Below are 27955 nucleotides of genomic sequence, written 5' to 3'. Positions count from 1 at the left end.
GGCAGCAACCAGGGTCTCCACCGGACTGTGGTCGAGAGTATCAGGAATAACCCCAAGCTCCGTCTGGAACCTCAAGGGGTCCATAAGTCGCCTGGGGCAGAACCACCTGGTCGGTTCCTCCTCCCTACAGTGGAGGTTTGGTCTCCGAAAGTCAAGCCTCAGTAGGCAGTGGTCTGACCACGACAGGGGTATGATCTCACTACCCCTCAGACCAAGATCACAAGTCCACTGCTCCGAGAGGAATACGAGGTCGAGCGTGTGACCCGCTGAGTGGGTTGGGCCCCGAATTACCTGGGTCAAGCCCATGGCTGTCATGGAAGCCATGAACTCCTGCGCTCCATCAGAGTGTTCACCGAGCGAAGGCAAATTGAAATCCCCCAGAACCATAAGCCTGGGGAACTCAACTGCCAGCTCGGCTACCGACTCAAGGAGCGAGGGGAGGGCTGCTGCAACGCTGTTGGGAGGCAGGTACGTTAACAGCAAACCCACTTGACCCTTGAGGTCCAACTTCACCAGCAGGGACTCACACCCGACAAGCTCCAGAGCAGGGATCCTACGAGGTACTAGATACTCTCGGATAACAATAGCCACACCTCCACCCCTTCCCTGGGCTCTCGGCTGATGGAGCACCTGAAATCCTTCTGGGCACATCTCTACGAGGGGGACTCCTCCCTCCGGGCCCAGCCAGGTTTCAGTAATACATGCCAGGTCTGCCCTCTCGTCTAAAATTAAGTCCCGGACGAGGGGAGCCTTGTGAATTACAGACCTGGCATTTAGCGACAACAGCCTGAGACCAGGGTCCTGATTACTCGCGCCATCTGGCCTTGGAGTGGGACTCATAGGGCCGGAAGGAGGGATCTCTGTGACATAGCGAGCCCTCCTTCCCCGGTAATGGCCAGCCCTAAAGTCCCCGCCATATCTGCCCCTCCCTGTTACGACCGTGATGCTCCGGCCCACTCCCGTGTCCGTGGTTCCCTCAACCACCCCTATGGCTCCCGCGTTCCCCGGCAGGCCCTCCGAATCAAGCACACTCATTTGTTCACTCAGACAGTCCCCACGTGATAGTTAAAACACATAAAATACAGCAAAATAGATCAATAAAAGTGGGACCATTCACTCAATCACACGCATATCCCATGCATATCCCATACAAAAGAAAAAGAAGAGGAGAAAAGAAAAAGAAGGAGAAAGAAAGTTGCGCAGTTATTAAAAAAGGTGCAAGTTCTGGGAAGGTCCAAAAAGTCCAGGATGGTTGAGGAAAGGAGAGGGCCTTCTTACATACTGTAAGTACCCCCACTCGTCCAGTAGTGGCGCTATCTGTGGCAGCAGGTCCAAAGCAGCATCAGGCAACGATGGCCGTGGTAGATGAAAGTGCAGATGAAAGTGCAGATAAAAGGGCAGATGAAAATGCAATCCAAAAAGTCCAAAAGCCGCACTCAGGGAGGAGTCAAATCTCAAACAGCAAAAGGCCCTGCAGTGGCGACGGCCCAGTGGAGGGGAGAATGCACCGACAGGGGAGGCCAAGCCGAGGGGAGAGGAAGGGGGGTGCAATAGCAGCAGATGAAAACAACCTCCCATTCTCTCCCAGTGCTGTCCCAGGCTGACCGCCTTCTCCATGGGGCGATGGATAGTCCAGTGCAAATCTAAAGACTCCTCACAGTCCTCACGGTCGGGAAGGCGCAGCTGAAAGTGCCGAAAAAGCTGAAAAACGCCGCCCAAAGGCATCATACGAGGGCCGCCCGAAAGCGGCGACCCAGCTGTTTGCTTCTTCTTCAGGTCCCCTGGAGCTCGCTCTCCTACAGGAACCTCTTCCCGCACCGGCCTAAGAGAAACTGCAGTGGGAGCGGCAAAAACTAGCCATCCAGCCTAGCCACTTTGATGTTGGAATCCAGCTACCCCTTCCTCAGAGCGAAGCGTAGCGCAGATGTCAGGGGAGGGAGGGGAAAGGCTGCAGCGGCGATGGAAAGCCAGCCGCCCGGTTCGCCTAGCCCTGATGACAGCCCCTAAAAACCGAGCCGCCACGTTTTCAGAAACGGCCACAGCAACTAGAGACAGACGAGGCAGAGAAAGTAGCAGAAGGGGGGGGGAGATTCTCTCAGCCAGCAGATGGGGGGAGATTCGAGGCTCTCTCAGGCCAGCCGGGTCGCAAACGAACCTCCAAACAGTATTACCCAACGTCTCCAACCAAGTTGGGCCGCGACGCCTTCCAAACGGCACTCGGGCGGCGTCTTTAAAACGCTTCTCCGAATCAGCTGGGCCGCGGCGTCTTCCGAGCAGCTTTCGAGCGGCCCCCGAACGGCGTCGGTGTTTTTCTTAAAAGGCAGCCTTGGAGAGCAATATCTCTCCAGTCCGCTGCCAGCACCAGACCCCCCAAGAAATCGCTTGTGCCCTGATCTCTCTCTAGCTCGATTTCTGGGGGCAATTTCTCCTTCTTTGGCTGTTTTCCTGTATGGACGCCGGAGCGAAGGGCTCGGCAGCCATGTTCCTTCGCACATGCGCAAAAAAAATGGATAAGCATGAGAACAAAATTAAATCTTGTTTCTAGAAAATATAAATTTTGTATTTTCTAATAAAACACTATTTGAAAGATGTGGTTAACCCCAGAAAAAAATTTGTTTATTGAATGAAGCTGCCATCTACGGCTGATAACACAAATTTAAAGAAAATTTGTGAGAAAGGGCGTTCGTAGCTTCTTCCAGGTTTGAAATTTAGCTCAGTTTATCTGGCAGTTTACATTGAAACAAAACTGATTTTGCTAAGTTGAACATATTTAGAACATATTTTTTCTAACATAACAAAAGTCACGATGGCTCAGTGGTTGAAGATGCTTATTTTGTCAGCTGGACAGCTGACAGCCTGGGTTCAAGACTTGAGTGCCATTCAATTGGGTGAACTTTGGTTACTTGCCCCAGTTCCTGCAAGCTAGCAGTTATAAAACATACACATGTGAGTAGATAAATAGGTAACACTCAGATGGTAAGTTAACAGTGTCCCGTGTGCCTCATTATATAGGCATTCTGGCCACATGAGCATGGAATTGTTTTGAGACCATGCTGGCACTCTTGGCTAAGAAATGGAGGTGAGCTCTGCCCCCTTGAGTCAAATACAACTGGATAGGGGAAACATTTACTTTTACTTTTTACTTTTGTAATCTTATAGCTATATTTTTTAATGTTATTCATTGCTGAAATTGGATAAGAACACTATTTCAAGGGCATGCTTTAAATGCATATAAGTAACTCTTTAAACAAAGGATGTCTTCATAGTCCTTGAAATAGGCCATATTATTTTATACCTTTTGTCATAAGTAGCCATTCCCTAAATTGGATATTGTGATGAGATGATAGTGGATGTCTTAAATATTCACAACAATTTTTTCTAATAGGAAGAATGTTGTTGCGATTTCAGCAAACTTTCTTTGCTGCTCCTAATTTCTGTTTGCTTCTTGTGCAGGCATAGCTAGCATAAAAACACAAGTTAATGCATTAGAGCATTCTGAGTATGTCATATTAGCATTATACAGGTGAAACTCAAAAAATTAGAATATTGTGCAAAAGTTCATTTATTTCAGTAATGCAACTTAAAAGTGAAACTAATATATGAGATAAGACTCATTACATGCAAAGCAAGATAGTTCAAGCCGTGATTTGTCATAATTGTGATGATTATGGCGTACAGCTCATGAAAACCCCAAATCCATCATCTCAGAAAATTAGAATATTACATGCACTCAATAAAACAAAGATTGTACATATAACAATATTGGACCTCTGAAAAGTATCAGCATGCATATGTACTCAGTACTTGGTTTGGGCCCCTTTTGCAGCAATTACTGCCTCAATGAAGCGTGGCATGGAAGCTATCAGCCTGTGGCACTGCTGAGGTGTTATGGAAGACCAGGATGCTTCAATAGCGGCCTTCAGCTCTTCTGCATTGTTCGGTCTCATGTCTCTCATCTTTCTCTTGGCAATGCCCCATAGATTCTCTATGGGGTTCAGGTCAGGCGAGTTTGCTGGCCTATCAAGCACAGTAATCCCATGGTCATTGAACCAGGTTTTGGTGCTTTTGGCAGTGTGCTCCAAAATCTCCTGGTAGATGGCTGTGTTGACCCTGGTCTTAATGAAGCACAATGGTCCAAAGTCCTGTTGCTCCTTGGTCCAAAGTCCTCTTTTCTGATGAGAGCAAATTTTGCATCTCATTTGGAAACCAAGGACCCAGAGTATGGAGGAAGAATGAAGAGTCCAATCAAGCACAGTAATCCCAAGGTCATTGAACCAGGTTTTGGTGCTTTTGGCAGTGTGGGCAGCTGGAAAATGAAGTCAGCATCCCCATAAAGCTCGTCTGAGGATGGAAGCATGAAGTGCTTCAAAATCTCCATTGACCCTGGTCTTAATGAAGCACAGTGGTCCAAAGTCCTGTTGCTCCTTGGTCCAAAGTCCTCTTTTCTGATGAGAGCAAATTTTGCATCTCATTTGGAAACCAAGGACCCAGAGTATGGAGGAAGAATGAAGAGTCCAATCAAGCACAGTAATCCCAAGGTCATTGAACCAGGTTTTGGTGCTTTTGGCAGTGTGGGCAGCTGGAAAATGAAGTCAGCATCCCCATAAAGCTCGTCTGAGGATGGAAGCATGAAGTGCTTCAAAATCTCCTGGTAGACGGCTGCATTGACCCTGGTCTTAATGAAGCACAGTGGTCCAAAGTCCTGTTGCTCCTTGGTCGAAAGTCCTCTTTTCTGATGAGAGCAAATTTTGCATCTCATTTGGAAACCAAGGACCCAGAGTATGGAGGAAGAATGAAGAGTCCAATCAAGCACAGTAATCCCACGGTCATTGAACCAGGTTTTAGTGCTTTTGGCAAAAGTTGCTCTCATCAGAAAAGAGGACTTTGGATCACTGAACAACAGGACTTTGGACCACTGTGCTAAATCACTGGTCTAAATGATGAAATATTATTACTGAATCTCAAGATTAATAGAAGTTTCAGATTGTAAGAATTGCAAACGTATTGCTCTAGGTATGTTTGCTTATTGTAAAGTCATCTGTGTGCCTATGGTTCTGTCAGTGACTTGCAGGTATCTGTTAACTGCCAAAAGTAAAGTAGTTATTGGTGAAAATAAGGCTGAGAAAGAATAATTGTTTTACCTGCTTTGAAATAGTTTTAAGCATAATTACTTGGGCAGTAGTAGCAATTCAAACAGCTTTTTTTCTATTAGGGAAGAGATACTTTTAATCAGTTTTGTTATCTATACCTTTTAGAATTTTTCAACTAGTCAGAATAGGAAAAGTTTTAAAAGTTGCTGAAAATGCTTCATTAATTATAGCACTTCGACTTCAGTTTGATGTGTTTCGCAGCATTTTGTTTCACAAAGAACAAATCTGACCACCTCTAAAAGAAGCACAAATTATTAACATGATTTTTTTTATATAACTAACAAGAAATATTAAAATAAAAACTCCTGTTTCTCTTGAATTGAAGAACCATTAAAGTTCAATTTCTGGTTACAATATGGGATTTTATTCATAACTACATAAAAGTAGTTTGCCATTTTTGTTAAAAAAAAGAAAATTCTTAAGTCTAACATATAAGCCTTCTACCCATTTAGTACTTCCCAAGATGTGTAGAACCTAGGATGTTGTAATGTATCAGCTTCGTATATTTGCAGATAAGAGTGATAATTGGTCACTCTGGAAGATGCTCTCCTAATGCGGACAGGCCTCTTCATTTCCAGCTGCCTATTCTGTTTCCCACTGCTTTGTTATTTTTTCTATAAATAGTCTGTAATGTTTTTACTGACACCAGTTGTTTTCAAACATTTGATGATCCAACTATGTCATAATCTCATTTGCTTGAGTAAATAAAAATATAGTTGAACTTCTTGTGATCTCCAATAAATACTTCCTTTTTTCTAGATGTGGGTAAATCAACCTCAAACATTTTAGATGTCATATTTGTTCTATTTCTCATATAGCTTACTGTAACTGTTCCACAGAAGCTGATCTATTTTAATAACTTCTAAATAGTTTCCTGGGGAGAAAAAGCTCTGTTCATTACTTAATTGGGCTTTCAAGTGTCATTGTTTTGTATGAAAGACCATTAAATCCATCTTTAATTTACCCTAATATAACATTTAACTTTGGATTACTAGTCTAAGATTCATTTTCCAGAGGAAGGGAGGGAGTGGTCACATGTGGGTATTCACAAAGCCTGATTGGTGCAAAGACTGAGAGCAAAGACTTAAATACTGGTGCCTTCCAATCCTGGCCCAGTTTCTCAGTCTTTCTTGGTCCAAGTACTGTTTGAGAATAGTCTATAGGTAGGATTTGTTTTATTGCGATCTGGCTTTCTATTTAGCTTAATTGGGCACGTTTAAATCTTACAAATTCTAAATCCTCATTGCTGAGGCCCCAAGGGACCAGGCGGTTGGGGGAGGGCCCTGTGGGGCATCCAGCTTCCCCCCCCCCCCCGTGGGCCTGGAGCCTCAGCCCTATCCCTGGGATTGTGGGGGTGCCAGCTCCAGGTGCAGCTTCTGGGAAGGCAGCTTGCCTTCCCGGGTGAGAGAGCGAATTTTGGCGCCTCAGCGCATGCAAGCTGCCGTGGAGCTGCCGTTTGATCTGGGCGGCTGCCGCATGTCTCCGCAGTTACCGGCTTTTGTGAGGTAAGTTTGGGGGCGAGGAGTGCGTGCCGGTGGGCCGCGTGGCTCCCCCGTCCTTATCTGGAGTGGCGGCGGCTTCTAGGAGCGGAGCCGCGAGTGCTTGTTTTGGCCCCTCGCCTACGCACGTAGTTCCGGTGGCCATTTTGGCTGCCGCCATGTGCGTGAGGCCCTTGCCTCGTTCTATGGCCATTCATGTGCCTCAGCTGGGGATGATTTTGACCTAGTCCCTCCACTCCACCCAGCAGGCCCAGGTCCCGGTGGGGCCTACAGAGGCCAGTGACTTCTCCTTCACCGGACATGTGAGTGGGCCATGGAGGAGGGGTCAGATCTTCTCCAGGGCCAGGTGGAAGGCCCGATGGGGGTGTGTGGAGGCTTTGGTGCAGGGCTCCGAGGGGGTTCCCTTTCCTATGCCTAGCTTGGTTCAGCGCCCATCTAGGGCCTCTGCCAGGGAGGAGGCCAGAAGACATAAGGCCATTGAAAAGGCTTTTGCAAGGGCAGAGAGGCAGGCCAAGGCCTCAAGGCCTAATTCCAGGGACACATCCAGGTCTCCAATCAGGCCTTTCTCCTGGGCTTTCTTCCCCTAGGGGTTTCAGCCCTTCTCCTTCTGTCCCCCTCTCCTTCGGTGTCTCCAGGTTACATGCGGAGGGGCGGTGCAGACCCTTTCAGGGGCTCTTGCGCCTCTTGCAGGTTGGCTCCCCTGAGGCCTAGATCTTCTTATGGGGATGTGGAAGATTTGGAGCATTTAACAGAAGGTATCAAAAGGCTTATTTCTGTTGCCATTCGTGGGGCATTGCCCAGAGGGACAAAGGCTCCTTTTCTTCCAGGCATGGGGGCCTGGGCAGGGCCAATCTTCATGCTTCCTCTCCTTCCATGGTTGGTGAAGCTTTGGTCATGGGGGAGGAGAACCTCCAGGACATGGGTTTTTCGATGATGAGAATGCGGGTCCCTCAGATGTGTCTTCTTCTGCAGGCCTCTTTGTCCCGGCCATGTACAGAAGTCTATTGAGCGAGGCAAGGAAGACCACCAAGGTGGGGACCGGGGACTCTTCGGTGCCCCCACCTAGGGATTCTGACCTGGCTATGTTTTTGGCCATGGCCACGGGCAAGGAGGAGATTCCGGCTCCTCCCTTGTTTATGGAGGTACTGACCAACCAGTGGGCACTTCCCTCCAATTTCTCGACTCCTGGGGGTAATGTCCGAGGGCACTATAACATGGAGCAGATTTTGCTCAGGGCGTTCAGTTGCTGGTCGTTGGCAACCTGGTAACCTCCCTGGTCTCCTCCTCTCCAGAGGTATCCGGCGGTGCGGCGGATAAATTAATGCCAGATGATAAGCGAACGGGACTCCCCTTGAGGGAGAATTTTAATGCCACTGCGTGGGCTATCAAGTCCATGGCCTCAGCTTCTTATTTCAACCGCGCCACGGTCATGTGGCTTAAGCAGCTCCAGGAGCGCATTCCCATCCAGGATCTAATCTAGATCATGGCGGCCTCCCAGTTCTCTGCTGATGCGACCCTGGACATGGTCAAGTTTGCATCCAGGGTCTTGACCACTTCGGTCGCATCTCGCAGGCTCTTGTGGCTGCGCCATTGGCAGATGAATAACAAGGCCAAGTGGAATTTGGCAGCCACTCCGTTCAGGGGCCTAATCTCTTTGGGGAGGCCCTCGACCCCTTCTGGTCGAGGTTAAGGACAAAAAGAAGGTTTTGCCATCTACTGCTAGGAAGCCCAGGACTAGGCTTCATCCTTACCGTAGGCAACAGTATAGAGTTCCAGATTATGACTATAACCAGTGTTTTTCTTCCTTCTGCTCTGACAGGCAGTTTCACAGGTCGTCCTTTCAGGACAGACACCATTTCCAGCAGCAGTCCAGGTGGCCTTTTCGTGGGGGAGGCGGCCATCCCTACTGCAGAGGGAAGTGACTGGAACACGAGTTGTCCCATCGGCAGCCTCCTTTCTCTCTATGCAGAGCAATGGGACGAGATCACGTCAGATGCTTGGGTCCGAGCCATGGTTCGTCATAGTCTCAGGTTGGAATTTCTCTCCACCCCTCCAAATCTATTCAGGTCGTTCCCTCCGTCCCGGAGCCTGGAGCGCTGCCGCCTGATGGATCACTTTCTCGACAGTCAGGTGGTGGAGGCAGTTCCTCTAGAGGAACGGGGCCTGGGCCTCTACTCCAACCTGTTCATGGTTCTGAAGTGCTTGGCTGGAGGACAATTCTGGGCCTCAAACGTCTGAACCGTTTTCTGGTGTACAGGCGATTCAAAGTGTCCTCCCTCAAATCTATCCTTCAGGGCATCAGTAAGGGGGACTTCTTGGCCTTGGTGGATCTCACAGAGGCCTATTTTCACATCCCTTTTCTGGCCGGTCTTTGCAGGTTCCTCAGGTTCTCACACGGGAACCGCCTCTACCCTTCGGGCTGGACTCGGCTCCCCAGGCCTTCACGAACGTTCTGGTAGCCCTGGAGGCTCATCTGCACTCCATCCCGGCGAGACTCCAATGTTATTTAAACGATGTCTTGGTTCAGGCGGAGTCTCTTCCTCAGCCATTTTGGATCTTCAGCTCACCATCCGGGGTCTTCAGAGCCTAGGTTTCTCAGTGAATTTCTCCAAGAGCCACCTTTCCCCTTCCACGCACATTCTTCACCTGGGGACAGTCGTAGACTCCGTGTCGGGGGTAGTGCGTCTGTCCCAGGAGTGCCAGAGCAGCCTGGGTCACCTGGCAGAAAGCGTTCGCGGAAGTCGGTTAGTTTTGATCCTCTCTCTATCTCTGTTATTGGGCAAGATGTTTTCTTGCATCGGGATTTTCCCTGGGCCGGACTTCATCTTCAGCCTCTCCAGTGGGAACTCAACCCCTTTCAGAGGGGGCATTTGAGCAATTCTCTTCGGTCCCTCCGCCTCCCAGTGGGAATCTGGGTCTCGCTGGGGTGGTGGCTGTCCCCGGCCATTTAGCGGGGCTGCTGTTTCTGGGGGCCAGGCAGGGTGGTCGATCTTGGCTCTCCGCCACAACATCAATTGGTTGGAGCTGAAGGCGGCCCGCCTGGCTCTGCGACACTTCAGGGGCGTCATGTGTTCCTCCTGATGGCCAATGTGGCCGCCAAGGCCACATCAATCGTCGGGGGGGACCCACTCTCAGGCTCTCTGGCTGGAGGCTCTGAGACTGGGCGCCTGGGCGGGGAGGTGCCTGTTGCCCTTGGTGTCGAAACACATCTCCGGGCTCTCCAACGTCCAGGCGGAGTGGCTGAGTCAGGCGACTCTGGACCATGGCAAGTGGCAGCTCCACCCGTTGTTGTTCGGAAGATCTGTCAGAGGTTCGGGACTCCTCTGGTGGATCTGTTCGCCTCGCCCGCGAACTCCCAGCTTCCTCGGTGTCAGCCTCTGCTTTGCTGCTGCTTCGGCTGCCATGAAACGGGGAGAGAGGGCATGGTATTTGGGAGGGGTTACTTGTTGTGCTGGAGGAAGATACTGGAGTTCTGCTGCCTGTCGGACTACGCATGGGGAGGAGGTTCCCGCCAAGGCTAACGGCACCGACATTCCATCTTGGTGATGCCTTTCGAAGTTATCTCACACCTGACACTTAGGAGAATTATGATTGGACTGTAACTGGGATGCCAAGGGGTGGGGAATGGGTTATTTTATATATCAATCGCTTTCGCGCCTAAATAATCAGTCTTCGCTTTGCTACTCCTTTAATCATTTATAATTAGTAAAAGTACACTTGATTTCTACCTATGGAGTCTCGTGGTCTTCTTTCCTAATTACTCAATGAAGAGGTGCTGACACTCGGTTTTTCACCCGTTTCCAGTCCAGGTCTGCGGAGGGCACGGAGCCAGTGGCCCTCGGGCCTTCTTTATGCATTCTCTCCCATTCCCCTCGTCCCGGAGACCATTGGGAAGGTGGTGGCCGAGAAGGACCTGGTCATTGTGGTGGCCCCTTATTGGCCCAGGAGGCTCTGGTTCGCAGACCTAGTCCAGCTGTCGGTGGCCCCTCTGTAGAGGATTCCTCAGGGGGAGGTGGTCTTGCTGCAGGGGGCCCTGATTCACCCGGAGCCCCAGTGGCTCCATCTGGCCGCCTGGCTATTGAACGGCAGCTTCTGAGGGGGGCTAACCTGTCCTCCGGGATCATTCATACCATCGAGGCGTCTTGGTGTCCATCGACGACCCACATTTACTATTCCACCTGGGCGGCCTTTGTCTGGTGGTGTTCTTCTCTTGCCATTTCTCCCGATAGGGCCGCAATTCCTAATGTCTTGGACTTCCTCCAGAAGGGCCTTGACGGCGGGCTTTCACAGAATATGTTGCGCCACCAGGTGGTGGCTTTGTCTTCGGTCCTGGGGGGGGGGTCTTCTTCTCTCTCCCATGTTCCCTTGTTCAAGCATTTTTCTGAAGGGGGCAGCTAATCTCAGGCCTCCCCCCGTCTGCAGGTTCCCCATGTGGGATCTTCCCCTGGTGCTCAGGGCTTTGACCGGGGCCCCGTTCGAACCTCTTTGGTCTGTTCATCTGCAGTTCTTGTCGCTGAAGGTGGCAGTTACTTCCGCTTGACGTTTTTCGGAACTGGGCGCCCTGTCGTCCAGGGACGACCTTTGCCATTTTCCCCAGGACAGGGTGGTGCTTCGCCTTGATCCTACCTTCATCCCGAAGGTAACCTCTCCCTTCCATAGGGCTCAGGAGACGGTCCTGCCCGACTTTTGCCTGGGCCCATTCAATGATAGGGAGAGGCTATGGCATCGGTTGGACGTGCGACGCACTCTGCGGATTTACCTCCGGAGGGCCAGAGGGATCCATAGGTCGGTGGCCTTGTTTGATTCGTTCCAGCCGGGAACGCTAGATTCTAGGGTGTCCTCGGCCACCATTGGCCGGTGGTTGCGTCAGGCCATTACGGAGGCCTATGGGGCGGTTGGTTGTCCGGTCCCGTCGGCATCACAGCCCATTCTACCAGGAGTGCCGTGACCATGGCAGTGTGGGCCACGAGGGCCCCGTTTGTGGACATTTGTTGTGTGGCCACTTGGACTTCTCCAACGCCTTTCATCTGACATCGTCTGGATGCCTTCGCATCTGCGGATGCGTCCTTTGGTCGGAGGGTCTTGCAGTGGGTGGCGGCTGATGCTCCCCTTGGGTCCTAGTAGTTTTCTTCTCCCTTCCTGGGACTATAGCTTGGGTATGTCCCACATGTGACCGCTCCCTCCCTTCTTCTGGAGAAAGAATGTTGGTCTTACCTGAACGTGTCTTTTAAGAGGAAGGGAGGGAGTGGTTACGACCCGCCCTTAGTGTTGTTCCGTTGGGGCCAAGGGAAGGGCCCGGGTGGTCCCGGGGGTTTGTCGTTGTTGTGTTTTGTTGTTTCAATTTTACCGTTCAACTTCGAGGAAACTGGGCCAGGATTGGAAGGCACCAGTATTTAAGTCTTTGCTCTCAGTCTTTGGACCAATCAGGCTTTAAGAATACCCACATGTGACCACTCCCTCTTAAAAGACACGTTCAGGTAAGACCAACATTCTTTTTAAGTTATTTTTTCTACACTGGAAATTATTACTTATACAATACTAGCTGATAACCCGGCATTGCCCAGGTATTTATAAATGGCGAAGCATTTGTCTGACAGGGAGCCATTGAGAGGTGCTTTTCTTCCCCCTACTCCCATGCCCATCATCCTTGCTCTCTGCCCCTCCCATATGGTCCTCTTTCCTGCCCAGTCTACAATCCTGCCACTTTGCCCCAAATCCATCAGGCACTTCCCCATTTGTCCACTGGAGAGTGACTGTCATGTCTGGCTTTCCAGAGAAAGCTGCGAAGAAAGTGATATCACAAACAATTACTGCTCTAGGACACCACACTCATTCTTCTTAATAGCCCAAGCGTTCCAGAGTTATACTGGAACACACACACACACACACACACACACACACACACACACACACACCAGGGGTGTCTTACCACCCCCACCCCCAAAAAAGTATTTGATTCCAGAGAGTAAGTCATCTGTGTACCAAGTTTGGTTGAAATTGCTAGAGGCGCTCCAGAGTTATGCTGGAACACATACTGTCTGTCTGTCTGTCTGTCTGTCTATCTATTTATCTATCATCTATCTATCGATCTATCTTAGATAGATAGATAGATAGATAGATAGATAGATAGATAGATAGATAGATAGATAGATAGATAAGCAGAAAAATATGTTTTTGAGAAGAAAATTCTATATTTAATTGAAATTGTTTATTATTGTAAAACTTAATTCAAATAGATGTTAAAAATCATAGTATCCATTTCAATACTATCTTCTCCAGTGCTTTCTGCATGACGTTTGTATTTAGAAAAGAGACTGAGTGTAATGTATTCCATAGTCAATAAGAAAAATATATAAAACCTGCCATGTTTAAGTGCTGAATAAGATAACATTTCCTTGTAAGTAAAAAATTACAAGGAAAATGTAAATTTACAAGGAAATAAATAAATAAATAAATGTAAAATATCAATTTACAAGGAAAATTTTGCTTGCTATTATTATATTGGCATTATTCTGACTAGACAATTGACATTTGGTATTACTATATCAGTATTACTCTGACTACAGATTTACTCTTTTCTTTTAATAGACTTGTTTTCCACTGAGGATCAACTGTACATTTCCACACCAGCTTTGTTTTGACCTAGTTCCATTTGGGGTGGCGGATATGGATTACTTTCATCTAGTAAGACTTTCTACAAATTCTGAGGAGTTTCACTGTATATTGAGTATTTGGTTTAATTCAGAACTGTATGTCTAGTACATTAGACATCAAATAACATTATTTACTTTTCCTATCCAATTATCATTGAATTTGGTTACATTTTTACAATTTGTGAAAATAAAAGTATGTCTTCTTAAAAATCTTTTAGGATTCTCTTGCAAAGCAGTATTGAGCCAGACTGGATTGGATCTTCTATGTGGAAACATCAGACAAGTACCTACCAATGTGTTCTCAAAATTAATTGAATTGTTAAAAGACAATCATCATGGGAGGAGCTGTGAGTGCAGGCGAAGATAATGATGATTTAATTGATAACTTGAAAGAAGCACAATATATTCGTACTGAGCGAGTAGAACAAGCCTTCAGAGCTATTGATCGTGGTGATTACTATCTGGAAGGCTATAGAGACAATGCATATAAAGACTTGGCTTGGAAGCATGGAAATATACATTTATCGGCACCATGCATTTATTCTGAAGTCATGGAAGCATTAAAGCTTCAACCTGGATTGTCTTTTCTTAATCTGGGTAGTGGAACCGGATATTTAAGTACAATGGTGGGATTAATATTAGGTAATATTTTTAAAATTATTGAACATTCTTTTATATTGGCTGAGATTTTAAAGTAGCATGTTTATTCCCCTGCCAAACCTGCAAGATATTAACAATTAGCTTTTCAAAATAGTGTCCTGGTATATAATTGATCAAAATTTCTTAAATTACCAAGAGATTTGTGGCTTTGCAAAGATGAACAAATGTTTATAGCTTAATTTTTCTGTCAATATTGCCCCCTTGTACAAAATAGAAACCTTCCAATTGTTTTAAAAATACAATAATCATGACATTTAAGTTGAGACTTAAATTTAAATATTATATCTTTATTTCACTATTTTGAAAGTGGGAGATAAAGCGAGGAAAATAACATAATTCAATACATGTTCCCTGATAAATAAAGAAGGAATTTTGAGCTATACCTTCTTGCTATGTTTTAGTGAAAAAGCTGCTAATAATACTAAGCACTAACCTGGATTTTTTCCTGCTTTTTATAAACAGAAGCAGGCAGTTGAATAAACAACTGCACTATCATTATCATAAATGAGATTGCCATCATAACCACATATTGCAGGCGTGTAAAACTCAAGACCCGCAGGACGGATCTGACCAGCAGGGTGCTTAGATACAGCCCACAGAGACACCCTGATAGCAGGGAAGGACAGGCTTTTGTGCTGCCCTCCCAGGCTCCATTTTTGGCTGCGACAGCCTGCAGCCCTCTGCCAGCAAAAATGGAGTCCGGTGTGCCACTTGTGGCTTCCCCAGGCTCCGTTTTCACTGGCAGAGAGCTACAGGAGCCCATCGCGGCTGAAAACGGAGCCTCGTATGATGTCGAGCTGGCCATGCCCACCCCAGCTATGCCCCCCCCCCAAGGTCAACACAACCCTGATGCAGCCCTCAATGAAATCTATACTATTCTATTCCAGTTTGACAACCCTGACATAGTGGTTTTGATTGTAAAGCAAGGTTAAGCACAGTTTTGTGAAACCATCCAAAGATCTACAATTGACAATAAACAACTTTCTGCAGTACACTAAGTTATCTGCAGTCATTCCTTTTTCTTCTTATAAAGAATAGGCACTATGCCCTGGTATCTTTATTTACTCCTCTATCAGTATAGCAGCTATATGGTTTGGGGCTTATTGGATAACTTTCTTTTGTAATAGCAATAGCAGTAGACTTATATACCGCTTCATAGGGCTTTCAGCCCTCTCTAAGCGGTTTACAGAGAGTCAGCATATTGCCCCCAACAATCTGGGTCCTCATTTTACCCACCTCGGAAGGATGGAAGGCTGAGTCAACCCTATTTTGTATTTTGTAACAATACATACGTTTCCACTATCCACCTAATGCTGTGTAGTTGTTTAGCATTCATATCAGTGTACAGTTTTATGAAAAATACATTGATTCAATAATCTCACATGGTTGCTGAATATTAATTTACAGGCCCTTTTGGAATAAATCATGGAATAGAACTACATCCTGATGTGGTGGAATATGCTAAGGAAAAACTAGAGAACTTCATAAAATGCAGTGATAGCTTTGATAAGTAAGTATATTGATGGCTAATTTTATATTAAAATCTTCTTTTACCCTGTGGGGGCAGTAAAATATTTATGAAGACTTTTGAGGAAACTTGCCATGCTTATTTATTGCAGTCATAATTACAAGTTTGCAACATTATTTTAAAATGTTCAAAATGTAAGATATTCATCAATCTGGTACTGTAGTTGTATTATCAATACTCTTGTACAGTCTTCAAAAGTATTGCACCTTGGTTTTATATATATATATATATATATATATATATATATATATATATATATGTGTGTGTGTGTGTGTGTGTGTGTGTGTGTGTGTGTGTGTGTTTTATTTGTGCTGATAAATAAAGGTATTTATTTATAAATACATACATACATACATACATATTCGTACACACACACCTACATACATACATATACACATACAAACATACATATACACTGTGTTTCTCATAAAACACGATCCACCCCAAAAAGAAGGCCCAGTGCTGTTTTGTGCGCATGCGTTAAAATGAAGACAACCTCCTAAAATTTGGCCCTATTTAAGTGCATGTGTGACTAATCCGCAAAAGAAGCGGCAAGGTGTGTGGGTTGCTCCTTTCAGCTGTGAAAGAAGCAACCCAACAACCAGGCCAGGTGCATCGCTTGCTCTTTTCAGCCACTAAAGAAGCAACCAGGCAAGGTGCGTCACTCGCTCTTTTTGACCACAAAAGTAGCAGACCAGCTGCCAGGTGAGGTGCGTCGCTGTTTTCGGCCGCAAAAGAAGCAGCCAGGTGAGGTACATGGGGAAATTAGGACACCCCTCAAAAAGAAGGCCTAGCCTTTTTTCGGGGGTCAAAAGAAAATAAGACCCTGTTGCATTTTCATATATATAAATATTTCTACTTGGTAAAATTACTGGAATGCATTCTGAATATTTCTGAACTTCAAATTAAAATTGAGTAGTACAATCCATTTTGGATTTCAATCAAGGAATATTTTAAATAGCACCTGTATCTCTGCTACTTTTTCATAGCACCTGCAGATACTTGGGAATTTTCCCATGAATCTGGTAGGCCGTTCTATCATCTGCCTGTTTAGCTACCAGCAGCAAGAAGCAACCTGTTCTCTTAATATTTTTGCCTACAAATGGCCTTTCAGTGCTAGCCAATACTGGAATGGCTCCTTTGTTGAAGAATTCTGAGAAATGCAGCCCTAGCAGTGACACCCAAACTGCTAATGGAGAAAGAATGAAAATAAACCTGACCAAACATCTGCTTGACATTTGAAACTGTTCTATACAACATTTTGTCTACGAACTCTTGACTCTTCATGTATAGGATTCATGATGGTAACTATTTGATATATAACTGGCCAATTAAATGACAGGTGCTTTGCTAATGTCTCATTTGAATGCATGGGTTGGATTAATGTACTTCCAGATTTTTTTGGATAGTTGAGAAAATGTGGTCAGCTGTATCTAAGAGGTGGTCAGTTAGTTTTGTTTGAAAGAATGTTTTATGCTTCTTTGAAAAAAGCTGTAGTGCACCTTTTTTCCTTAAAAGCCCTCTCTGGATTTAACTGTATTGGTCAACTAATTCTTTATTTCTAAGATTTCATTTTTTGAGAAGATTGTTGAACTGCTGTGAGAAGACAGTGGAATTCTATGAAGCAAACTTTCCTAGAATTGATTATTTGGACACTTCTCAGTCAGTCCTGGAACCATATTTCATTGCTGTCCATGATTTTTGTCAAAACACTGATGGGATAGTATGCAACTTCTGGCCCAATTGACCTCTTGGCAGTCATTAACTATCATGTCCAGAATTCTTTTTTTATGGCAGGGGGATGATGACACACTTGTACTTCAGCAATGGATAGTTTTAGCCAGAAGTTGTCCAAGAAGTAATCTAGTAGCCTCATATGTGGACTGCTACAGGTTTGATCCTCTTCCCATGACTTTTTAACATTTCTTTGAAGATAATGAGAAGGCCATCCGTCAGTTCATGATGTGCTATATTAATAGGCTGGTGATACTCAATAATATATCACCATCCTGGGCCATACTGGTAATGCAGACAAAGCCTTGTGCCGGTATTTGGAAGTTATTAGGATCTAGATGGAAAGGAACAAGCTGATACTAAACCCAGCAAGATACAGTTAGTCATTATTTAGGGTGTCTGCCATCTCTACTGTTTTTCTTGAAGGGCAGAACAGCCCCTGATGGAGTAATTCTGTAACTCATGGATCACAGCTATTGCTGGATAGGCAAATGGAGGCCATGTCCAAGAAACTCTTTAACGAACCCTGACTCGTATACCAATTGTAGTGGTTCCTGGAATGTGAGGACTTTGCAATGACATTCTCTCACCCTAACCACCTGTTGGGGCTACTGCAGTGATTTATATATGAAACTGCTGTTAAAGATCACTCATTAATTTGCACTATCTAATCGCTTTTAGATGGTTTAACAATATTAAACCATCAAAATATGAAGCCTGCAGTTAGAGCCCTGCATTAGCAATTTAAATTATTGGCTTTAACCAACGAAGCCCTATATGGCTTAGTAGTGAGATACCTTCAGGATTGCTTCCTCCAGCCAGAGTCAACATATATGATACAACATATTGGAGAAAGGCTGATAGTTTCTCACTACTGAAATTAGAGGAGGCAAGCTTGTAGGAGATATTTATTATGATCCATGTACTATTGAACAGTGTTTCATTGGAAGTTAGATTTGACCTAATTCTGTTGACCTTACAGAATTGTCTTCTTCTGGAGAACTTTATACATTTGGTTAAGATAGTGTGGAAGACTTATTTATATATTGCTCTGGTATTAAGCTATTTATGAGTTTTTTTGTTACATTATATGGTTGCACTGTATTATTTATACTATAGCTATTTTTTAAAAACTGTAAAGAATTACATGATTTAAAAAGTCTAAAATCAGTAAATAAGTAATCTTTTGGCCTTCATTATGGCTTATAATGAAAGGATTCATGCTATATTTAAATTTTTATGTATTATTATTTAACGTCTTAGCTACTTCAAAGTTGTATTTTGGCACATATTTTGAGTATGTATTAATTGCTAATATCTAATTTACCATTACATTAATAACTGCTACTATTTTTATTTAGCAATTTTCAGACTAAACGTTATATTCTTGGTATAAATGGATTGTAGGTTGTGTTTCCATAACCTATGGATCTTGGACTTTACTATTCAATCTGCCTTTGGATTATGAATTTCCTGTCTGGCCGCTCTCAGAGGGTCAGATTAGATAATCATATCTCTTCAGCCCTTATTCTTAACACTGGTACACCACAGGATTTCGTGTTGAGTCCCTTACTCTATACTCTTTATGTGCATGACTGCATTCCTACTCACGCTAGTAATACTTTTAATAAATTTGCAAATAATGCAACAGTGGTGGGACTCATCTCTGGGGGTGGGGATGGGGGTTGAGTCTCCTCATCAAGATGAGGTGGAGTGGTTTCTTTTGTGGTGTGGAGACAATAACTTGGTCCTTAACACCAATAAGACCAAGGACTATAGAAGGAATAGATCAGATATCCAGCCCTTGCTTATCAATGGAGACTGAGTGGAGCAAGTGGCCGGTTTTAAGTTTCTGTGTGTTATCATAAAAGAGAACCTGACCTGGGGTGCTCACATTGCAGCATTTGTCAAAAGGACCCAGCAGAGATTATACTACCTGAGACTTCTCAGGAAACAACAACTGAATGAAAAACTGCTGGTGACCTACCACCACTGCACCATAGAGAGTATTTTAACTTACTGCATCTGTGTATGGTTTGCCAGTTGCACAGTGGCAGATAAGGGCAGTACTCCAGAGGGTTAACATCATTGCCCAGAGGATCACTGGTTGCCCTCTCCCCTCTTTGGAAGAGCTTTATAGCTCCCACTGCCTTAAAAAAGTTCAAAACATTCTTAAAGATCCATCTCATCCTAGGCACCCTTTTTTAAAACTTTTACCATCTGGCAAGCGGTACAGGATAATAAAAACAAGGACAAATAGGCTGAAAAACAGATTCTAACCCAAGTCAGTAACTATATTGAATTCTACTGTACAGTGCTATAGTAATGCGATATCGGGTTTTCAATTCAATTGCATAGAATGTGAAGGATATGTGTTTGTGTTTTATTTTTATAGTTATAATGTACACTGAAGATGGCATTTAATTTCATTGTACGAGGTGAAACGACAATAAAATAAACTTAATTATGCTGAGCATAGGATACAGGCAAACCATAGGTTCTAAAGCACAGATCAGTATGTATTGATATTGTTTCTTTGGTTTTAGTTTTGTATGATTGAAATATCTACTTTAGGCAAAATAGTTACATGCCTCCCTTTCCTGTCTGTCCAGTTCTGTCAAATTGGAAAGGTAAATTAGTATTTTTAATATTCCTACTGACATTAGTAGGAAATATTCACGGTAATTCTGTCAATTTTAGCTAATTTGGAGTCAAACAAACCCTAAAGTGGTCATTTATACTAATAGGTTGGTCACGTAAATATCCCATATTTACTTCAATATTGCTTTGAAAATAAACTCTGAGGATTAGCTGTTACAGACGTCTTAATGATGATAGTGAGACACTATTGTTGATTTAATTTTTTAAGCATGAAGAGTTCTCATCCTTTTATTTAGAACAAATTTTTGTTAATATGTTGTAAATATATGCAAATATGGAAAGCAGCAAGTATGCTATTAAATGTTTTTTAATAGCATACTTACAATATATAACCTTGGGAACCTAGCCTAATGAACCTTAGCCTAGGTTCCCAAGGTTATATATAAACTTTGTTATCTACAGTAATGCCAACAGGTAGAGCAGGCACCCACATACTTACAAAATTCACTGACAAATAATAAAAATGATCCATTAAAACATTGGAAGAAAAGAAGCAATTTCTGTGACTTTTATTGAAAATTGCTTTATTTGCAAAAAAAAGTTATTCCTGTTACCAGTAGTATTTGAGGCTTTAAATATGGCAAAACATATAAAAATAATAGTTACAGTATATTAAAATAATTGGACCACAGAACAGGAAGTAGTCAACTATAATGGCCCTGGAAAGCATAAAACAAAAGCCAAAGGGGGCAAATGCTTGCTAAACATACACAGGTACTAGGAAATATTATAAGCTAAGCAAAGCAAAATAGCATAATGCAACCTATTTTTATTTATTTATTTATTAAATTTATCTACTTTCTCCATGTTTCTACAAATTGCATTAAAATATATAGCTGGCATGTAATTTACTTCAGAAAATGGTTATGATTATAAAAGGAGGATGAGCACCTCTTAATTATGTTGCATTAAAAATAATGAGGACTGTTCCTTCCTGGAGAAGGAAGTATTAAATATAACCATATTATAAATATGTGCATGATATAAAATATCCTGTCACTTAAGGAGTACAAGCTTTTAAACCTACTGAACCCAGTAGAAAACATTTTTGAAGCTAGCTATTTAATTAAGATTGTTGTTGTTCATAATACCGGTAAGCATGTGGATTATTTAAAAATTCTCATTTCCGTTTTATCTAACTCCTTAGCCAGCATCAGTTTGATTATTTTGCAATTGGATAAGTAGCTCCTAATAAATCTTCAGAGAAAATAATGGTAGCTTGAAGATTTTTTTCTAGATTTTAAATTTTGTTTTTTTTCCCTTTTCCTGTTTCAGGTTTTTAAAATCATTTATTAATTGTCTTAATATTTCATTGTTTCCTTGATTTTATTTTTTGCATATGTTTGTACAAAATGTCCTTGGTTTAAACCTTGTACCAACCCCCCCCCCCAAAAAAACCCAACCCAGTTCCTTTCCCCCTCCCCCTTCTTATTTTCTGCCTCCCAGTTCACCTGCTCTGGCATTTCTCACTGTACAATGAATAGTTATTGCCATTTTGAAATTCTGTCTTTTTTTGTGGGTTTAGTTTTCTTCTGTTTTTGTTTTTGTTGGCTTCTATTGTCTCCTGCAGGATTTTGCTACCATTACACTGGTTTAAATAAATAAAATAATATTAACATTTGGAAAGGAAGAGAGGCGAGTTTGGTGGTGAACTTGTTCTTCAAGGAAATAATAATATACATATCTTTGTTTAAGTTCTTTTTGTTTATGTATTGTTTTATACTTTTAATTTTATACTTATCTTCTCTAGTCACTCGTTTGATTACCAATTTAATATTTATTTGTACTCATATATCTGTAATGTTAGCATTTATTGCCTGCCAAACTGTTTTATAATCTGTGATTTATTTGAGCACTTACTTTAAATTTTAATTCTTCATGTATTGAGATGAGGGATACAGAGTGTATGAAATACACTTAAGGTATTTAAAATATTAAGTAGGTATAAAATTGATGTATATGAATCTCATATTATACAATGATGAAACACCTTTTTTGTGTGAAATTGGTTGGTTGAATATGGAGTTATGATTTAAGTAAAGCGGTAGTGATGGTGAGAATATATCGATCCTTGTGGGCACTTTATTATTACTTTGAGGATATTTGATTTCTGAATATGTGGAAGTGTATTGAAAAATTTAGAAAATATTGATTTAGATGTTAATAAATGAATTTAAAGTGTGGCAAATGTAATGTTATTAAAATGAATATTGTACCTTATTTGATTTCTTTTTTGAGAAGTATCTCAGTGTTAGCAATTAACGTTGTTTTCATAGTGGAAAGTTCTATGGAAGATACTATCTGGGGAAATAAAGTCACCAAGGACTTCATTAACTAAACTAAGATTGCTCCCTGATTATTGTGATCTTTAATGTATCAGACTTGCAAAAATATCACAAAAGTTATTTTTATCATCCATAGGTTTGTTTACTGAAAATTTAGTAGAAAATCATCTTCTATGGGCTTTATTGAAAAGTTATTATTTATTCTCAGTATCATCATAAGAAGTTTTTCTATCAACATAGCAATAGCACTTAAACTTATATATTGCTACATAGTGTTTTACAGCACTCTCTAAGCCAGGGATGTCAAACTCGTAACCCATGGGCCACATGCATCACATACTGGCCCCACCCCCCACCCAGTTTGGTGAAGGGGTAAAAAGTGCCAATAGTCATGTGACGATGAGGCAAGTTTGACACCCTTGCTCTAAGCAGTTTCCAAAGTCAGCATATTTCCCCAACAATCTGGATTCTTATTTTAGCAATCTCTCTTGAGCCGGTCAGGATCAAATTCCCGGCAGTGAGCAAAGTCAGCCTGCAACACTGTATTTTAGCCACTGCGCTATCATTGCTCTATATAGTAGAAATAGTAGAAACATACAATAGAAAGATATTTATTTCCAATAGTGTATGCCATAAGAAATCTTTGAGCTTTATTGGGATGTAGATAGATTTTGATTGAGACTCATGACTACTTAACTGTTTGGGTTTTAATTCCTGAACTGTAGAATGTCAATACTGGAAGAAGCCGGTCTAGCTAATGAACTGTACAGATACTTATGGTATAAGGGATATAAAAGATATTTAAAAAAAATACCTAAAAGGACACATAGACAAAGCTTGATCAAATTATGGAACTTTACAAAAAGATAATGAGAAATAACAATTTCATTGTTAGCCTTTATTCTAAATGTTTTTTATGTTTGAGATAATTAAAGTAAAAGCAAGTGTAATTACATTTATGAATCTAGTTCACCCAGATATCATGAATAGATTAAAACCAGCAAGCATTACTTAATTAAAGATATACCATACATACAAATAAATAAACAAACAAACATATAGCTAAAAGAATAAATCTAATCTTAAAAATTAGAGAGGGACATAGTTTAAAATACTCCTATTAAGAGCACCTACATAAACTAACATTTATATATGATGCAGAGAGACTTTTTTTAAGAAGCAGGATAAATTAGACAAAATTGTATTTTACATATAACATATGATTTTAAGAAAAAACTAGTAAGAAATGTTGTATAGATGACATACAATTCTGCTAATTGCTGGAAAAAAAGAGAGAAATCATGCACAAATAAATGATGGAAATGCCATGAAACAGAAGGAACATTTTACTAAATTTCATGGGCAAGCAAACCCCAAAGCATTGGAAAGATATAAAGATTTAGTGAATCTTAAAAATTAAATTTGAAATGGAAGAAGCTGAATTTGTTTAATGACTGTATGATTCACTTAACAACCATGGCAAAAAGAATTGTAAAATCAGATGCAATTCAGCAGTATTTTCAACTTAAATAGAATTCAAAGTTACCTGAGGTGCTTTCATATCTGATAGAATCACTAATGTAAATTAAACCCAGAACATTTCTTTTCCAATTATATATGAACATTTTTAAAATAGCATTGGGATTTTTCAATCATGGACAGAAGAATTGGAAACCCATATATCAATGGTTGAAAGTCAGTGGTGGGTTGCAGGTGGTACGCCCCAGTACAGGTGTACTGGAGCCTGCCCGGAGCACCGGATACTGTTCCAGTAAGGTGCTCTGGAGGGGCCGGCCGGCATCGCTCCTTACGTGTGCTTTAAGCTTTTGGCGCTTCTGCGCACATGCATGGTGCATACAGCGGGTGCACGATGCTCCGTTGAGTAGCTGGAGCGTTATGGAGGCTTGCGGAAGTGTTGCAGGCAAGTACGACACGTGTGCATGTTGTGCATGTGCGCGTGTGCCACGTGCATCCATGTGGGTGACGCCGGGGCCTTTCCAACCGTACTGGTTGGAACAGAATCCGGACCCACCACTGTTGCAAGTCCTTAAAAATGCTAAATTGATGTTAAGGGGTTTAAGACTTAAAATTGCATTTCATGTCAATGGAACTCTTCCTCCACCCAAATGTATTGGAGATCAGATTTTGTTTTTTGGAGATGTAAACAATTTGAAAGATTGCTGGCCCATACGATCTGGTTTTAAGAACTATTAATATTAGTATTTTGATGTATGTAAGTAGAGCTATATTTCATCAAGAAATGACCTTTGGAAATGTATATCATATTTGCGTTAGAAAAAGCAGTATATTCAACTAATCAGAAAATGAAGCAATGTATTCTTCTTTGGCATAGATTTCATGGTACAGTATTTGCAATAATAGGGTAGAATTTTTAGATTAATTTTGATGCTTTTCTATTATTTCTTATTATTATCCTTTGATAATAATATACTAGATATCTAAAATGACAAAGTGGGTTCAAAAATGTGTCAGAAATGTCTATTCACAAATAAGTTTGTGACATTTCTTTCATTTTCTGACATTTAAATCTATATTTTCAAAGTAAAATTTTCTATACGTTCAACTTTGTAGCAGTTGGAAAAATCACTAAAATTGTATACCTATTCTCAAAAGATGGAGATATTTTAGCAATATGTTCAGCTTCTATATTTGACATTTCAAAAAATTAGCTGTCTTTAAAAATGGAGGCATCATTTTGAAACATGAAGGCTTGATCTTCTTCTTTTTAAAATTTAATTTTACTAGAAAACATTACCTTAGGCAGCAAACCACAACTTTCTATTTTATCTGGACAATTCTTAGGAGAAACACTTCATAAGTTTAGGTCATTGCACTGCCCTCATTTTGAAAATTAATAAGCAATGCTGTTCTTTCTTTAGTTGACATGAGTCACTTTAAATTTTGAAACTAGAAGGATCCTTATGGCTGTCTAATGCACAGATGTTGCAATGCCAGGACTCCTCTTCACTTGTTTATTGAAGGGGAATATGTTGTCTTTTCTGCTCCCAGTCAGCTTCTAGATGTAGAATATCCGTCTTGGAGGGACAGCCACGGGGCAGTGCTAGATTGCCTACCTGCTAGCACGCTACCAATCCCCCAAGTGCAAAAGCTGATATGATTCCTTCTGGGCAAGGATACCAACTATTCATCTCTGGGTAATGAAAGAGTCATCTTTCTACAATGGTAAGTGAGAACAATTGTAGTATTACTACTGAAAAAAAATATTACTAGTAAGATAATATTTTTAAATATCTGCAGAAGGAAAGTAAGTTCACTTATTCAGCCTCTCAGGAATAAAACAGTACTATGTTTTAGTTCTATTAATACAGTGAAGACTAGAAAAGGAACTTCTGCTGACCCACAACAAAAAGAAAGGCTTTTTATCCAATTTCCACTTGAATAAATATGTCAATTTACAGATAATTAGTTATTTGAAGAAGAAAAATAGAAATCTACAGTTTTCAGATTTGGAAGCTTCTGCTATTGAAATGAGAACCGTGATAAATTTACTTGTTATAAAAGCAAAGCAAAACATAATCCTTGGAGTATTTTTCATGTTGCTTTGGTTGGAAAGATTTGAGATTCTCTTAGCAGACACTGTGGCTGAACACTATATTTACATCATGCTTTGCAAGCACATTGAACTTAGAAGTTTTCATCAAAATGATGAAGTCCCTATCCAGGTAAAAAGAACAGTAGAATGATTGAGGATCCTGTAAAACAGAATTGTATCTATTGCATTTGTTTTGTCCAGTTGCCAAAATTTCTACATGAAGGCATTGAAATCAGGATTAAAAAATAGTTTGTCGTATAACAAACCTCTACAATCAATGAACACATTATTGTATACCAGAGGTGGGTTCCTACTGGTTCAGACGGGTTCAGCTGAGTAGGTAGTAACTTGGTCTGCCACAGCCCCAAACCAGTTCTATCGGTGGCACTACAGGCACCGCCATTTTGTTTTTTGCTTTGTGCATGGGCAGAAGCTATTGTTTTACTACTGTGTATGCACGGATAGCGCACGCACCTGAAGCGCATCCCTGAGCAAACCAGCAGTAACAGAAGCCGGAACCCACTCCTGCTGTGTACTGTATGGCTAAATATGCTGTGGCTTCAATCACTGAACACAATAAAATTAAAGCTCTTCCTGATAAATATTTCATGTGCAAACTTTTACCACAGTTACCAAAAATGCCTCTTCCCAATGCTCTTGTGCTTTCTCACTATTTTTGTTGGCACCTTTTGGCCAAAAAACCCTAACAACCCTTGTGAAATCTTTCCTTGGTTAAGAGAGTTTTCTTGGGTCATATAGTTGTTGTATCCTTGCCAAATATTAGGGTCTGCTACCATACTGAAAGAAGGAGTGTTCAGTTTTCAAGACAAAACTCTACAGAATGCAGTCAATACAGATTAAATATGGAAATACAGCTAATTGCCAAACAATAAATTTTGGTGTTTTCAGAAGCAATTACTTAAAACTCTTCAAACTGCATCCAAAATACAGCTTTTAAAAATACCTATTTGAAAGTTTGATATTTTACACATTAGACAAAATAGTTTGGAAAACATTTTAAAAAACTAACTTCAGATGAGTGTAGTGCCAATATAGATTTGCATATTTTGATATGAAATGTAATTTTTACCAAGACTTAAGGTAATATTTACAGAATCTATATAGTATTTAATGCATCTGTATCCACATATAACTATAATTTTATTACCACATTTATGCCATATGCTCCATTCAGAGCTAAATGAATAATTAATAATTTGGAGTTTCAATAAATTTCATCCTCAGCTACATATACTCACAGGATAACTTAGACCAATTATAATTTCCCTTTTCAGCAAAAATGAAGGGTAGCATTGTGAACTCCCAGGAGAAAAATGGAACATAAATCTAATAAATAATATTTACTGTCTAAACTATTACAATAGTATAAAATGCTACTGCTTTCCTATTTTATCATTTTAAGAAATACAGAAGAAAGTAATAACTAGTCCAGTTTAAGGTAATTGAATATTTAAATTTTGTTCTTTAAAATTATGGTTTAGTACAATCAATGTGATATGCTAGTATACTGCACATTAAGTCATTGTTGCCACTTGCTTTGCTGATATTTTTTTCTTTAAACCTGAACTTGTCATTTACAATTATTATATAGTTTGTTACAGTATTATATTCAGAATACAATTATAATCAAATTATTTTCTTTTTAAAATGTCACTTATTAAGAACTAGGAGAAATAGCAAACATGAAATATGATAATTTTATTTAAATGAGCTACATCAAGGCAGTTTTCATTTTGCTTAGCATAGTTAGAAATATATGTATATAGCACAAGAAAGTATCTGATGATAAAATTCTCATGCCTTGTTAGCTTGAAAATCTTAAAATATGATACACCTTGGGGAAAACTGTTATTTGGCTCTGAAGACAGCATACTTCAAAAAGAGCCCTTAGTATCCTTACTGTATAATCTAAAATAATTTAAAAAATGAAACCATTGTAATCCATAAAAGTTACAACTCTCAAAAACAATTTTAGGTGGCAGAAGAGGAAACCTGTTAAAAAATAAATGAAATATATTTATCAGTGTAATTACTGTTGTAACAAATTGCTGCAATTTTGTGTTAGCAATATCACTTAGACTTATACACAGTTTCACAGTGTTTTACAGCCCTCTAAGTAGTTTGCAGAGTAGGCATATAGCCTCCAAGTTAGACAAATGATATTTTTGAAGTCTTTTATAGCTTTCAGTG

At 41.4% G+C, this 27955-nt stretch overlaps 1 protein-coding gene across 3 annotated transcripts in view; it reads left to right on the top strand.

Annotated features, from left to right (window-relative positions):
* PCMTD1 (protein-L-isoaspartate (D-aspartate) O-methyltransferase domain containing 1) overlaps positions 1 to 27955 on the top strand; it is a 58133-nt gene that overhangs the window by 8289 nt on the left and 21889 nt on the right. For 2 of the 3 annotated variants that reach the window (XM_032223042.1, XM_032223044.1), the window contains 3 exons: positions 13238 to 13333; positions 13521 to 13944; positions 15370 to 15472. In XM_032223042.1, coding sequence (XP_032078933.1) covers positions 13638 to 13944; positions 15370 to 15472 — 410 coding nt within the window. In that variant the 5' untranslated portion in view covers positions 13238 to 13333; positions 13521 to 13637. The remainder of the gene's footprint in view (positions 1 to 13237; positions 13334 to 13520; positions 13945 to 15369; positions 15473 to 27955) is intronic. The other variant, XM_032223045.1, reaches the window with a different exon arrangement.

Source organism: Thamnophis elegans, chromosome 8 (genome assembly GCF_009769535.1).
Source record: "Thamnophis elegans isolate rThaEle1 chromosome 8, rThaEle1.pri, whole genome shotgun sequence".
NCBI classification, from domain to species: domain Eukaryota; kingdom Metazoa; phylum Chordata; class Lepidosauria; order Squamata; family Colubridae; genus Thamnophis; species Thamnophis elegans.
Note: the sequence above shows the minus strand (reverse complement) of the source record. Positions and strands in the feature narration are given on the sequence as shown.